General features: G+C 43.6%; 2 protein-coding genes across 2 annotated transcripts; both read right to left on the bottom strand.

Moving 5' to 3' along the window:
* Nucleotides 1–642: 642 nt before the first annotated feature.
* LOC124680931 (cell number regulator 5-like) lies at nt 643–3,803 on the bottom strand. Its single transcript, XM_047215948.1, has 5 exons — nt 3,651–3,803; nt 3,380–3,508; nt 2,694–2,870; nt 1,252–1,478; nt 643–1,093 (listed from the first exon to the last, which is right to left on the bottom strand). The coding sequence occupies exons 3-5, from the start codon at nt 2,866–2,868 to the stop codon at nt 941–943; spliced, it is 555 nt and encodes a 184-aa protein (XP_047071904.1). The 5' UTR covers nt 2,869–2,870; nt 3,380–3,508; nt 3,651–3,803; the 3' UTR covers nt 643–940.
* Nucleotides 3,804–6,959: 3,156 nt separating this feature from the next.
* Nucleotides 6,960–10,137, bottom strand: LOC124680930 (SUN domain-containing protein 1-like). The gene is made up of 2 exons (XM_047215947.1): nt 9,109–10,137; nt 6,960–7,390 (listed from the first exon to the last, which is right to left on the bottom strand). The coding sequence occupies exons 1-2, from the start codon at nt 10,135–10,137 to the stop codon at nt 7,085–7,087; spliced, it is 1,335 nt and encodes a 444-aa protein (XP_047071903.1). The 3' UTR covers nt 6,960–7,084.
* Nucleotides 10,138–13,757: the final 3,620 nt, after the last annotated feature.

Here is a 13,757-nt window from a genome sequence, read left to right as displayed (position 1 = left end):
TAGTAAAAGCAACCTTTTGAAGAAATGATTGCAAAACATGCATTGACCTCGCGATTTCCTGATCAATGGTCGTAGCTAGTGCATCAAACACCTTTTACTCTTTTAGAACTTGTTGAGTACCTCTGTACTCACTTTCTTTCGACACCCTTGCTAGACTGTGATCCGGAAGTGGAGGCCATCAACGATGGAGCACCAGAAGGAAGTTACGAGCTGGTCTACGAGGAACCCGATCTTACCGGTGGAGTGGAAGGAGTAGACTATGGGATAGTCTACGGACCTGATGACACGGAGGTGGAGGAGTAGTGATATACCCTAGCATCATAGAGCCGAGCAACGTAGAACTTACCTAAATAAGTTGTTGAGCTCTCTTTCATATATGGTTATAAGTTGTAATCGTACTTAAGTAGTATGTTAGGGTGTTCTCATAGGACCTGTGAGAATACCAACTTGTTAAGACAATGTTTGTAATAATATATGGAGTGTTATGACCTGCAATGTTTCTGTTGTACCACTCTGAGGGATATGGCAATTTGTGAAGAAGTCCCTTCACAAAGATCATATCAATGACTTGTATACTACAACATGCAGTGGTATGCTGGGTCACCGCAGATTGCAACCCTTGCATGGTCATACAATAGAATATTAGACAAAAGGAAATCACTTCTTTTGTTTTCCTTCTCATTTCAACCCAAAAATATATGGATAAAAAAATAAATGTTACATGTAACAATCGAGCTACAACAGCTTACACATTTCTGTGTTGTCCATTACGTAGTTTTCAAGTTATCTTTACAGCAGCTCTATAAAACCTGACCTCCTATTAGGACTGGGAACAGTGCACAACAACATCAACTGACAAACACTCGCAGGCACAGGCAAAGGCATGTCAAACAAAACAAAAGATTTGTCAGGCAGAATATATTCATATCATCTACTCCAGTCAAAGTTCATCCATTGTCTGCACTGGAGGTGGGGTAACATCAGGAGCTGAAGAGTTGTTACTGTCTGTTCTCTCACGGATCTCCCTGTACTCTTGGCATATGGCACACAAGTGGCAGAATAAGTGTGTCGTCAAATCGCCGCATGGTGCTTCCTGCAAAGTAAAGGCATTTGAGATGAACAATTCTGATCGAGTAAAGGATCATACTGCCTTTACATCAGGAATGCATGATTTTTTTCTCGAAATGTATCAGGAATGCATGATAAACCAACAAAAGGAATAACAGACTAGCACAGGTTCAAACTACGCACCGGAAGATTGTATTTTGTTCTTAGTGCTTGGCGGTATCCACAAGCATAACAAGCAACAGCAGATCCTGGAACTGCTAATACAAGGCCCCCAGTGCACAGACAGCAGAAACTTGTCAGAAGACCCCAGAGCATGCAATGCGTGGTGCATGATCCAGCAAGAGTTCCAGATCCTAAGAACTGTGCATTCTTTCCAAAAAGGAAGCAGGGACAAGCCGCGCCAATACAACCTGCAGATATGATCATAACATTCAGGTCCTAGACATTTATACTGTTCTGCAATTAAAGGTGCTTTACTTCGACCTAGTACATTTATGCATATCCGGATAACACTTCCAAATTAGATTCAGATGATTTAATAGGAATCATTACTTTGTTAAGTAAAGCAATGCTTCAATTCTCCACAAAAATTTGCCAATATGCCTTAAATATGTCCTTGACAATCTAATTGCACACAAGAAACTGATGTTTATACATATTATTTTTGCAAGTAGCTTGTTACTGTGACTTCAAATGACAGCCAGAAACAGGCCAGACTAAAATATCAGCAATGAGAATAAGACTAAATATAAAAAGTGCTGCTGGAACAAGGTAACAATAAGATGAAGTCAATCATGCATTTTATTATTTGAATTTAAATCCACATTTTCCTCTCAGCTCCATAGCCTCATGCAAATGGTAATTAACTGTGTCTGTTAACAAGAAGTAGTTCATATTTTATATTCTTGAAAATTCTACTACTAAGTACTACTAACTACATATGAGATGACAGCGTGAAGCTATTTATAACTTCCTGATAAACTGGAACATGACCACAGATTCTGTATTATCTTAAGAATCTCAACTGGGTTGAATCTTTCTTTGGCTCAATGAGATTGTATATGTAATTTAACACTGATAATACTGCGCAGGAGACTCGACTTCTATACTGTTATCATTATTATTATATTACCTAGATAAAAAAATCATCTAAAAAATGGAACACTAACACGTTACTTCCATATTATCTAAACTTAAATATCAGTTACAACAAGGCTACTTATATCCTAGAGGTGTAGTCGAGCAGTCAATTTGGTTACACCCCATGGCAATTGGCAAGTAATGTAGATATATTACTCCTATCTATAAGAATTAAATGTAAATTAGAAGCCAAAGAGCACCAACTACCGATATGAACAGATAGGGGCAAGACTATTATATTCTCATAACTAAGACCAGATTTCTCTCTAAAGCATGCTAGTTCCTACTTCCTAATACACCATGTACAAAGAAAATATCTAACTAACTACCACAGTTTGATAAGTCTGATAACTTCAAAACAAAGATATTAACTAGGCTACCACGCATAGTTTCAAGTTCTTATTGTTATCCTATCATGCAAACAAGTAGCACCTTTTATGTTTCCTTCTGTAAATCAAGGAGTCACAGGTCAGAGAGAAGCATACAGCTCTGTGGATCATCAAAACAAGCACAGATGCCTGACGACCATTGTGTAGGATCCCTGCTTAATTTGTGGCGTGCAGCAATGTTCTCCTCCACCTCAGGAACGCGGTCCTCTTCAGTGTCTAGGCCATATAATGGAACATACTGGGGTGGAACATAGCTTCCTTTCCCGGCCATTTCTGTAGCACAAAACGCAAAAGAAACCATTAAGGCTTCACTAAAAGATGAGAAACCATTCCACGATGAAGCACAAGACAGTAGTGAGACTGAGCTGCGCATTATAGCAATCTAAATTATAAATTTGCAGTGTGTTGGATCATTATAATGGTTGTTAAGAGAACATGTTAAGGACCAATAGATAAATTCAGCATGCTTTGGACGAGTAAATGAAATGTTGCAGATTAACCCTGGTGTGGCCACAATCCCGATAGCACCCGAGAATACATACATTCAAAAAAAAAAGCCTGCACGCCACGCAACCACCGTTTCCAGAAGTGATTTCCATATTCTAGCTTTACAATTTGGTTGTCGACCTCATCAACTGAGCAAGAAAATGAATTATGGATCTAAGAGGCTACCCAGAATCAACAAACCGCAACAGACGGATTTGTTCGAATTGCAATGGGAGAAAGGTTCCATTGGGGAAGACATGCGATAAAGTAAACACCCTGAATGCGAAACTGCTCACCAGTAAATCAATGGGAACCCCTGAAGCTCCGGCGCCCAAATCCGTGGCTAGCTATCCGCGAGCTCGCCTACCGAACCGTGGAATGCTACCTCCGCCAAACACCCCGAACTTGCGGATTCCAGAATCCAACTAATCAAGAAAGCAAGCAGGAATTCAATCCAAGAGCGAGGTGGGATTTGGGCAGAGCCAACGAAAGAACAGTGCGCGTCAGATTGCAGATCAAAAGAGGGAAGGGGGAGGAGAGCCAGCGGCTGCGTGGCCGGCGTGGTACCTGCTGAGCGCCGGCGGTGAATCTATTTTTCCCGAACTATGTGGCGGAGGATTTCCGGTGCGTTGCAATGGACGGAAGGGGAAGGCAGAGCTTAGCTCGGGGAAGAACCGAAGAACACGCAAGCACGTTCCACGGCGAATGGAGCGGTGTGCACGAGCTTTGAGATTTGCGCCGACCCTGTCGGCGCTGGGCCGAAGTTTAGCCACGGGTTGGTTTTTCCTATGAATTCAATGATGGGACATCTTCAGTGGCCCGACCAAAATCGATGATCTAAATGGTATATTTCTGTTCTTTTGGGTTGACTCATGGATTGAATGCGTTTCGCGGTCCGATCGATCCGGGGAGCGACCCATTCGGTCCGGAGCTGACCAAATTACTTTGCATTTCATTTTTCAAATATTTCATATATATTGGCAGATTTGCTTGAAGCAAGTAGAACTTAAGTAAAAAAAAACATAACAAAAACGTAATAGAAAACTACATCGTCTTCATCTTGGCGTCTCCTAGGCATCCTCGTCGGAGTGATAGTGGCGGCGGCACATGGTCTCATCGAAGATCGTGACACTGAACTCGTTGTGGTCGTCGTACTTGAAGACGACGAAGTGCCCGACGTCGATGGCGTGCGAGAGTGCGAAGCGCCTCCATCCGCAATGGAGGAACATCTGCCCCTCGCCATCGAACATCACCTCCGTGGACCACAGGCCGATCGCGTCGCGGACACGCACAAGAGGACATGGTAGGGCTCTTACCCATCGACGATCGAGGCGAACCTCAGGGATAGGCGCATCATGTCCCAGCTCATGCCCTAGTGGATGGTCACGTCGAACTTGAAGCCGGAGAGGTCGACGGGGAAGCGCTGGGGCGATGATGGTGGCGATGGCAACGGGGACGCTGGTGGCTGACTCTGGCCTCTCCCGTTGCTCCTTCCTCATCGGCCTCAGCTGCTGCCTCTCCCACGTCCACGGCCCGGAGGTCGTCTTAGGCGCCTTCCCCTCGATATGCCGCTGGCCATTGTTGTGGTGATGTTGTGCTGGTGGTGGTGATGGTGGTGGTGGTGGGGAATGGAAGATGAGAGCTTATGGAAGAAAAATGGCCAGCGCTGGCGTGCTTATAAAGGTCTGGAGCATTGGATGCCAACGCATAGATCGAAACACCGACATCGATGGATGGCAGGCAGCACGGCCAGAGTAGGAGCGCAGGCATCGGGCGGCTTGGCTAGAGTACTTCCATTGATGGCCAGAGGTAGAAGGCCGTTAGGTTATTTCCATACGGGCCCTAAGTGCACGCGGGCGAACACGGGAGGACACGCTCGATGTCTGCGTCGACGCATCGGTTCCCCAAATTTCGTGAACGGATGCGTCGAGGCGAACGGCTCTGTCCGTTTACATCGTCCCACTAGAGCGTGCGTGGCCTATCCTACCATCCGCGCGGACCAAATCGAACACGCCAAAACCAGATGATTAGGCCCCCTTGAGATGCCTTGACTCCTCCAATGTAAGATGCCTTTGACTCCTCACGGTGTTCTAATAATCCGTTGGAGCAGAGAGAAAACATACTGAAACGAATGCAACTGATTGGTGTCATGTTTATTTATATATTTTTAAGAAGTAAAAAATAAATAAAAATATTTGAAATGAAAATAAAAGAAGATATTGTTGGAAATAAATATAGCTCGACGGTGTGGACACGAAATGATGCAGACGTTCGTCAAAACTAAGAGAACCTTTAATCATACAAAAGAAAAACTCAAGCATTTAAGCAAACCAACAAATTTGTTTCATAATTCCAGCATGATGCTTAGACTAGTCACGATGGGAGTATCATAAGTAGTATCATGCATGCCATGTTGGTAAAAATCTGATGTGGTACACTATTAATGAGGTGAGAGATGAGAGTGGTATCATAATATGATACCGTATCATAGCACGTAAAACTAAAAAATTTAATGGCAAACACATCATGTACACACATTTGCATTGAGATTCTACAAAACATTAAATATGATGATACTATGATACTATCTTATGATACTGTATATTGTGAGGTTAGTATCATAAACTAGTATCATGTGCATGATACTAGTGTATGATACTTCCCACTGTGACTAGTCTTAGTTTACTACTCAAATAAGCCTCCCTGAATGCATCAAGGGATTACGTGGTCCCTGATTTTAGGACGAGCCACCTTGGAGTTCCGGATTGGCAAAGTCACGTACGGCTAGTCATAGTGGGGAGTAACTTAAACTAGTAACATGACATAGTATGTTACTAGTCTAAGTTACTACCTCCATAGTGGATAGTAACTTATATGTGGTGTCATGGATTGTATCATTTACTATGATGTAGACTCAACTTGTTTTGGAGTGTGTGATGTTATGGTAACATAGCTAGTTACCACCTTACTCTATTTCTTCATTTATTGCCATCACCAAAATGTCTTGGGTTGTGTGTCCACTATGAACAGTCTAAGGGTGTATACAAGGCAAGATGATTAAAAGAGGCGCTTATAAATAAACCAGTTATTTAAGCATTGGTGGTTATTTAATATTTATACTACACAAATACCTAACTAAGCACCTCTTCTATACAAATAAAGCACCTGTGCTTAAGAAAATGTTTATTTTATTTTCCTAAGCACCCATATAAGCACCTTGCAAGCGTTATAGATGGCCTAATGAGCATGTTGGATTAGGCCATGCGCATCAACGCTAATAAAAGGTAAATTCCATATTCCTTTTCACCCCAAGATAACAATGTTCCATCCCTGCCAAAATATTTTCATTTCCGTGAAAAAATCAAAAACTGTCCGCTCTATTTTTATCCCAAGTGCCAATTTAGATGCCACCGCCGCGCGTTGCTGAGTTTTGGCATCCGATTTGTTCATCATACCCGCAACCTAGCTGAGCTGTAACGTGTTGTTAAGGTAGAAGGAAGGAATCGTATCTATCAGATATACCACCTGTAATGTAAATTCCTGGTCTTCCTTGAGAGACCAACTTCAATTATTCATATGACGAGGGTAGTAGCTTTTTTGATAAAGGGAGTTCAGAGAAGTTTACATGCAGTCTCCACATAGTTAGGATGCACACAGCCATGATAATTTAACATAAGTATTGAAAAAAAGTCAAAACAAAGCTCAAGTAGCTAGACTGAAATGTTTGCAAGTTGTTTCAAGGGCTCGATAGAGTAGAAGCACTTTCTTTTTTAGCAAACTTGTTTCAAGTCAGCCAACAGTGATCCACCAAAAAGCTACTGACCATTCACGGATGTCACGAACTAAACATCTATAATCGCTGGGACTAGATCACTAGAAAGAGCGCTGCAAACAATCATTCAACTTTTTACAGAGTGTACAAGGCATCATCCCAAGACTCACCCAGAGAAATCCGCCACTAAAGCAAAGCACATAGAAAATAGGAAGGATTCTACATGCAATCAAGGCAATGAACTGGCGATTCTTGGAGTGACTGCCTCGTGCCCATGCACCCTGATCCGGTAGATGCATGTCAGCGAAGAGCTTCCGTGGTTGGATGTGAAGTCCAGCCTAACCATGTTGACAACGCCCACATCTGGTGCCGTTATTTCGAATGTCTGGACGTTGCTCTTGGCTAAGTCATATGTGAACTCAGTCAAGGCGTAAACCTTTGCAGCAGGGCTTGGAGGGGTCTCGGTAGGTGCCGCTTGGTACCAGCCGGAAATCTGGCAGTCCTTTGGTGCAGTGGACATGTCGTACGCCACATCCTGCATGCCATGAAACATGTAACTGATGTAGTAGCAAGTTTGAGCAGAATAAAATTTCTCAAGACAAAATTCATATTTATCATGAGATGGTGAATTGAACACATAATAGCATGAAATTTCAAATCTGTTTTTAACCCACTGTTGTATAATTCTGTACAAGATCTGTCTGGATTCAGAGAACATATGAGAATCAGATGTAAACTACATTCAAAACCAACTATGTAATCAGATGTTACATATGGGAGTAACATTCTTTGGGTTGTAATAGATACTCAATCTGTACTCAGACAAATGTAACAAATTTGCAAAAGGAACATAAAATGGTGTATGTTGCAAATTTACACATCTTATTAATACAATTTTTTCTTCTTTTGGTTAAGATCACCAGTATCTCCAACAACATCAGTCTATCAGGAAGAAGTTAGGATTCGGCGCCACCATCCATAACAGTAAGACTTATTAAACGGGCCAGAAAATAAAGCCAACTATTAAGGATGCAACCTGGTAAGAGCTGTTGGGGCGAATAACGAAACCGCAAATCAAAACGACAGAGCCAAATGGCAAGGTTATGTATGGATAAGCTTTTATTTCAGAGTTCATGGCTTCCCACTTCCCTTTCCCATTCACTAACTAGTGTGCAGCAAATAGTTACCAATAAAGAGTAAACTATCAAGAATAACTAGGTCTCAAACAATAAAAGCCATCTACTATCACATTTCCAATAAGCATCAGCAGGAGATAAGCTGATACAGGCATGTGCTAAGTTAATATAACTATCTTTTAGTCAGGCTTCCTATTACAAGAAATGAAGTGCCGGCAACTAAGTGATTTGTTACAAGGTCAAGAACACAAACCTACAAAAAGGTTTGAGCCTCAAGCCAACCAGAAAAAAAGACTTACTGAACTGTGTTTTAGATTAGAGCACAAAAGAAAACAGCAGTATCATTGGCTTCACCTAACATCAACCATCTTGCCAATTCTCACATGGTGAATCAACAGTGATAAGTTTCTTAAGATATTGGTTCCTTTACAGTCATTTAATAAAAAAAATACAGCAGAAAAGCTTTATGTTTGAGAAACAAATCAGAAACAGCCGTATCAGAATGTTCTGCATACAAAAACAATTCCAGAGGTTTTAAACAAGAGTAGTTTACTCTAGAGCAAATACACTATATCATTGATCATTGGAAAGAAAGGCATAGGACACAGAGTACACCTCAGCTTCAAATTGGCACACAAGGTAAAGAGTTTGTCTTGTTCAATCTCTAGTTAGAATACAGATGCAGAGAAGTTCCATAGAAGCAAAAGTATTGTTATGTACGATTCCTTTTCGTTGCACAGGACAGGTTATGCATCCAATGGATAGTAAACCATGGCATAATATTACTTGTTGACAAATATAAAGGCTTAAGAATGCTAATAACAAGACATAAATAGTTGGCCTTTCTATTAGTTATTAATTAAATGATTTATTTGGAGACAGGTTTCCCCTATAATTGGATATTCGGCTATACCATAATAGACAACAAATGCTACAAGAGCCAAATTGGAACTTTTTTGCATTCACTAACAGCCAGCTAACCCTAGTCAACCCTTCATTCCATGACTTGATATGGACACGTAATAACTGAAAATAACATTGCCCCAAATAATAATAACAGCATGCACAGTGTTGCCAAGAGAGTAGAGTTGTGTGGGTTGTGAAGAGATAGTATTACCTTGGAGACATGCTCGAGTGTGATTGCATCAGGGATTATCCCCTTCCTGAGGTGGATCTCCACGAAGCCGCTGCTCCCCTTGAGTGGAAAGCACTGGCCAGGCTCCCCAAAGCTGGGCTGAATCATCTTCTGAGACTGATGATCAGCACTGTCTCCAGCACCAAATGGGAATGCAGAGAGAAGACCACCAGCACGTTTCCCCGCGTCATAGGGCTCGGAGTAGCGAGTAACCCTTCCCCCAGCCGAGCCCAGCGCGTAGTCCACCCTGGCGATCCCATCGGCCGCATGCTTCTCAATCTCCCTCATAACAATCTCCCTGGCCAAAGCTCGAACCTGGTCCAGATCGACCTCAGTTCGAGAATCCGAGCCCAGGGTCTCCTTGATCTCAGTCAAGAATGTGTTGAACTCTTCTTTCCTGAGGTACTCCATCCCCTTGATCCCGCCGAGCGCGTGGTTGAGGTCGTCGGTCCTGGCGTCGAGGAGGTTGAGGTGTCCCTCGAGCGCGAGCCTCTTGTCCTCGAGCAGCGCGGCGAGGTCGCCCCGCGCGGCCCCGACCTCGCCGTCGATCTTGCGGTCGACGGCCTCGAGCTGCAGCTGCAGGCCCCGGAAGGCGCGCACGAGGGAGGCCTCGACGTCGTCGACGCGCGCGTTGTACCCCGCGAGCGCGGCCTGGTCGAGCGGCGCGAGGGGGGCCGGGTGCGACCAGCGCCAGGCCTGGTCGCCCAGGTAGATGAGCACGGCGAGGAGGGCGGCGTTCTTGGCGGCGACGCTGAGCAGGGTCAGCCACCTCGGGCGGCCCGAGGAAGAGGGGGACCTCTTCCGCCGCGGCTGGGAGACGGGCGCGGCGGGGGTGGCGGCGCGCGAGGTCGGGGTGGAGGGGTGCGGGCGCTGGTCGAGGAGGAGGACGGGGCGCTTGCGTGGGGCGGAGGCGGCGGCGGGGCGGGAAGCGATGGGGTTGGGGGTGGAGCTGGGATCTAGGGCTAGCGGGGTGACGGGGTTGGGCGGCGCGGCGCCGGAGAGGGACGCCATGGAATCTGGTTGGGGACTCGAAGGAAAGATAGAGGCGCGGTTGAGTTTGGGGGGAAATGAATGGGGAATTTTGGGGAAATCGAATCGAATCGAATGGAGAGTGTGCGGAGAGGGAACGGAACAGCGTGGCACGCACGCATACGCTCAACTGAATCGAAAGTTGAAACGATGCTCCTCCAAGATCAGAGGATACAATGAACCGACTGCAACGATCTTGTTTACGACCCTTTGGATTGAAGGATTTTAAATTCCTTTTTCGGAGGATTCCAATCCTGAGTATAAGTCATTTGGATCAAAAGATGACACCTCTAGAATTCCTATAGATTGCACTCATATGTCTTTTTTTTTTACAATCAATACCACATACTACCTCCATCCCAAGGAATAAGAAGCACGCGTATTCTAAGGTGAATTTTGACCATACAAATTAAGCACAAAATCTTAATTATATTATATGTAATTAGTATCGTTGGATTCATATTGAAAAACACTTTCTAATGATGTTAATTTCATACAAACAATCTGTACATATTTGAAGTAATTCTTAGTCAGACAAAAAGCACGTAAAACGAGGGCGCCTTATTCCTTGAATCGGAGGTAGTATATTCATAGCAACAAATAGTACATGGTAGAGATACATGAATTGACTCCAACGATTACAAAATAAAGTCTAAAAGATAGTAACAAATCTTCGAGGTTTTCAATTTCTTTCTTCTTCCAGAACACAATCTTGTACTCTTCTGAAGGTAGCAAAAGATAGATAACGAACCATAAACCTGTAGATATCGACGAAAGTCCTCTCATAATTTTTCGAGCAGCAATGCTAAGGCTGCGTGCACGCACGCAACCATTAAAGCAGTCATACAACATCGGCAAGAGTACCAACACCAGTATGCCAGAGAATAATAACCGACTAGCTTTGTCATCGTCGATGGAGAGCCGAGAGTACGAATCACCATTGTCGAGGACGTAGCAACCGGGACAAAAACTGCGAGGATAATCCTCCTCGCGGCAACAACGACAAAAGATCCAAAATCGATCTAGCGAAGCAAGATCGAAGACCCATACCTAGAAATTTGTGATTGTTCAACACCACCATTGACGCCGGGAAGAAGATCTCTTCACCGAACGAAAGGCCAAAGATCACTTATTGCAGACAATGCCATCTCCATTGAGGGGAAACCAACAAGAAGGCGGCTACCAAAATCCTAACATAATCTAATGAAAACAATACTTTTATTCGAAACTCCACGCATAGAACGGGTTCCCCACTCCTCCCGACGCCGGCGAAGCCGACCGGAGGAGGGGGAACCAATCTATGGAGGAGGATGAACTAGAGGCGTCTAGGGTTGAGGCGGCGGCTGAGAGGAGAGACATTGCACTCATATGTCTTAATTCTATAGAAATTTCAACATCCTCTCTAACTTCTTTCTTATAGTCATTCGACTACGATCAAGGTATTTTTCGTGTGATTTTCCTACCTTTCATCCAAATGACTATTTATACAGTTTTCCTCTGTTTTGTACATGCAATCCTATTGAATTCTTGTGGTTTTCCATTCATGTATTTTGTAATCATGCAATCGAAATAAGCCTTAAGTGATTTCAAGGATTTGGAATCTGTAAAATCTTTTTTTTCTTTTTCTCGATTGGTGTATCCATTGACTGACTACTATGTTCCTTCCCAGCAATGTCAACGTTCCTTTGAAACCCAAAAGTATTTTCAAGACATTTATATTGTTTTAAGAGTCTATTGTAAACCTTCGATTCATAGATGAAGTCTGAAACAGAACCCAAACTCCCAATCCCTAAAAATTGAACCCTGCACTACGTGATCGCGGTTAATCCCAGATGAACATGGATGGGAAAATGCTAGCATCCCCTTGGGTCCTGCCGTGGCACCCTAATCCCGATTTCGTAGTGGCACGTCAGCATCCTAGAAAATGAAATGAGTGTATAGCAAAAAATCACCGGGATTAAATGTTAATATTCATTTTTCAGGGATTAGAAGTTTGGGGTTTTTGTCTAACTTTATCTCCCAATTCAAAGTTTAAAATAGACTTTTCTCTATATTTTCGGATAAACTAGATTTTTCTTGAAATAGTTCGTATCTCGATTCTTGACTTGGAGGTTGAATCTTATAGACTCGCCCAAATATATTCTTTGAACTTTTTCCCATGAAATTTATATTGATTCTAACATGTTAGAAGGAATCATATGTTATCCTTGTTCTCCACTATGCAGGTATGCGAAGTTCAGTAGAAGTCCTTGTAAGATCTAACTTAGACATGATTAGGATTAGCCCAAAGTAGAACATTTAGACTAATGGGAAACTAGACTGGTTACCATTGCTTGATGAAGCCATTAGTGCCTAAACATCAACATGTACAGCAGTACGGCGACGAATGTTTGCTGCTCTCTCTAGCAGCGGGTAGCGATGGCCTTCGGGTCTCCAACGACACTGCCTAGCGTGCGCGGTGCGGGAGAAGGAAGGCCTTCGGGTCCCAAAACGCTATTCTTAGGATTGGCTTTGGGTTATCGGGAGGGCACTGTAGCGAGATCAACACCTCGTACGGGAGCCAGGATACCTGTTAATATAGCGCGGGGACACGGAACCGACTCTAGGGGTGTGGGGTCAAAGCCCACCTTATTCTCGTTCTATTAGGAATAGGAGGTAATGATTGACTTATCTATTACTTTATTTGAACAGGTTTTAACTTAACCTTTTTCGTTATGCTACACGGATGTTTTTTTTTTGAAACGGAGGCAAAAGCTTTGCCTCATCCATTAATTAAGAAGAGGGTGCCCAGTTTTTAGGAGAAAATCGGGCAAAAACCAACAACAACATTGTCAAGACTACACAAAACTCACGCCCACACGCACAACCAAGCCTAACAAAGATCCAAACAACACGGCTACACCCACACTAGTCAACATAGGGGACTACAAGATGACACGAACGAACTCCAAACACGAGCAGCGACAAAGGCATGCCATGATATTGGAGGCACCCATCAATCAACTGCGGATGCACGGTAGGTAGCAGCCAAGGTAGCGAGAAAATCGCAAACCTCTCGAGCGATGACACCTCCAGGCCCCGTCGCCAGCATCTCTGACTTAGCAGCCCCATCACCAAAAGGAACCACATGCTACACGGATGTGATAGAAAGATTATTCCAAAATTCTCCCACTTAATTGAAGTGCTAATATCTACAGTCAATAGAACATCAGACTAAAACAATGCGTTATAATGACTAATGAAAATGGTTGTTTATTCTCAATAGGAGGATTATTCTCAATAGGAGGGTTATTCTTTTAGTTCTATTTCCAGAATCAAAATCAAAGTCTTTCTAAAACACCGATGGCGTGTAAGACACACGTCCGTTGGGAACCCCAAGAGGAAGGTGTGATGCGTACAGCAGCAAGTTTTCCCTCAGTAAGAAACCAAGGTTATCGAACCAGTAGGAGTCAAGGAACACGAGAAGGTTGTTGGTGGCGGAGTGTAGTGCGGCGCAACACCAGGGATTCCGGCGCCAACGTGGAACCTGCATAACACAATCAAAGTACTTTGCCCCAACGTAACAGTGAGGTTGTCAATCTCACCGGCTTGTCAGTAAACAA

The sequence above is a fragment of the Lolium rigidum genome, unplaced genomic scaffold (genome assembly GCF_022539505.1).
Source record: "Lolium rigidum isolate FL_2022 unplaced genomic scaffold, APGP_CSIRO_Lrig_0.1 contig_30877_1, whole genome shotgun sequence".
In the NCBI taxonomy this organism is placed as follows: Eukaryota; Viridiplantae; Streptophyta; class Magnoliopsida; order Poales; family Poaceae; genus Lolium; species Lolium rigidum.
Note: the sequence above shows the minus strand (reverse complement) of the source record. Positions and strands in the feature narration are given on the sequence as shown.

What these genes read in the sequence shown, in the direction of transcription:
- LOC124680930 (XM_047215947.1), bottom strand. Translation starts at nt 10,137, where the DNA reads ATGGCGTCCCTCTCCGGCGCCGCGCCGCCCAACCCCGTCACCCCGCTA. An exon ending in CACTCGAGCATGTCTCCAAG is followed by an intron (nt 7,391 to 9,108) that starts GTAATACTATCT and finishes CATGGCATGCAG; the next exon opens with GATGTGGCGTACGACATGTC.
- LOC124680931 (XM_047215948.1), bottom strand. Translation starts at nt 2,868, where the DNA reads ATGGCCGGGAAAGGAAGCTATGTTCCACCCCAGTATGTTCCATTATAT. An exon ending in TTTTGATGATCCACAGAGCT is followed by an intron (nt 1,479 to 2,693) that starts GTATGCTTCTCT and finishes TCATATCTGCAG; the next exon opens with GTTGTATTGGCGCGGCTTGT. An exon ending in GAACAAAATACAATCTTCCG is followed by an intron (nt 1,094 to 1,251) that starts GTGCGTAGTTTG and finishes TTTACTTTGCAG; the next exon opens with GAAGCACCATGCGGCGATTT.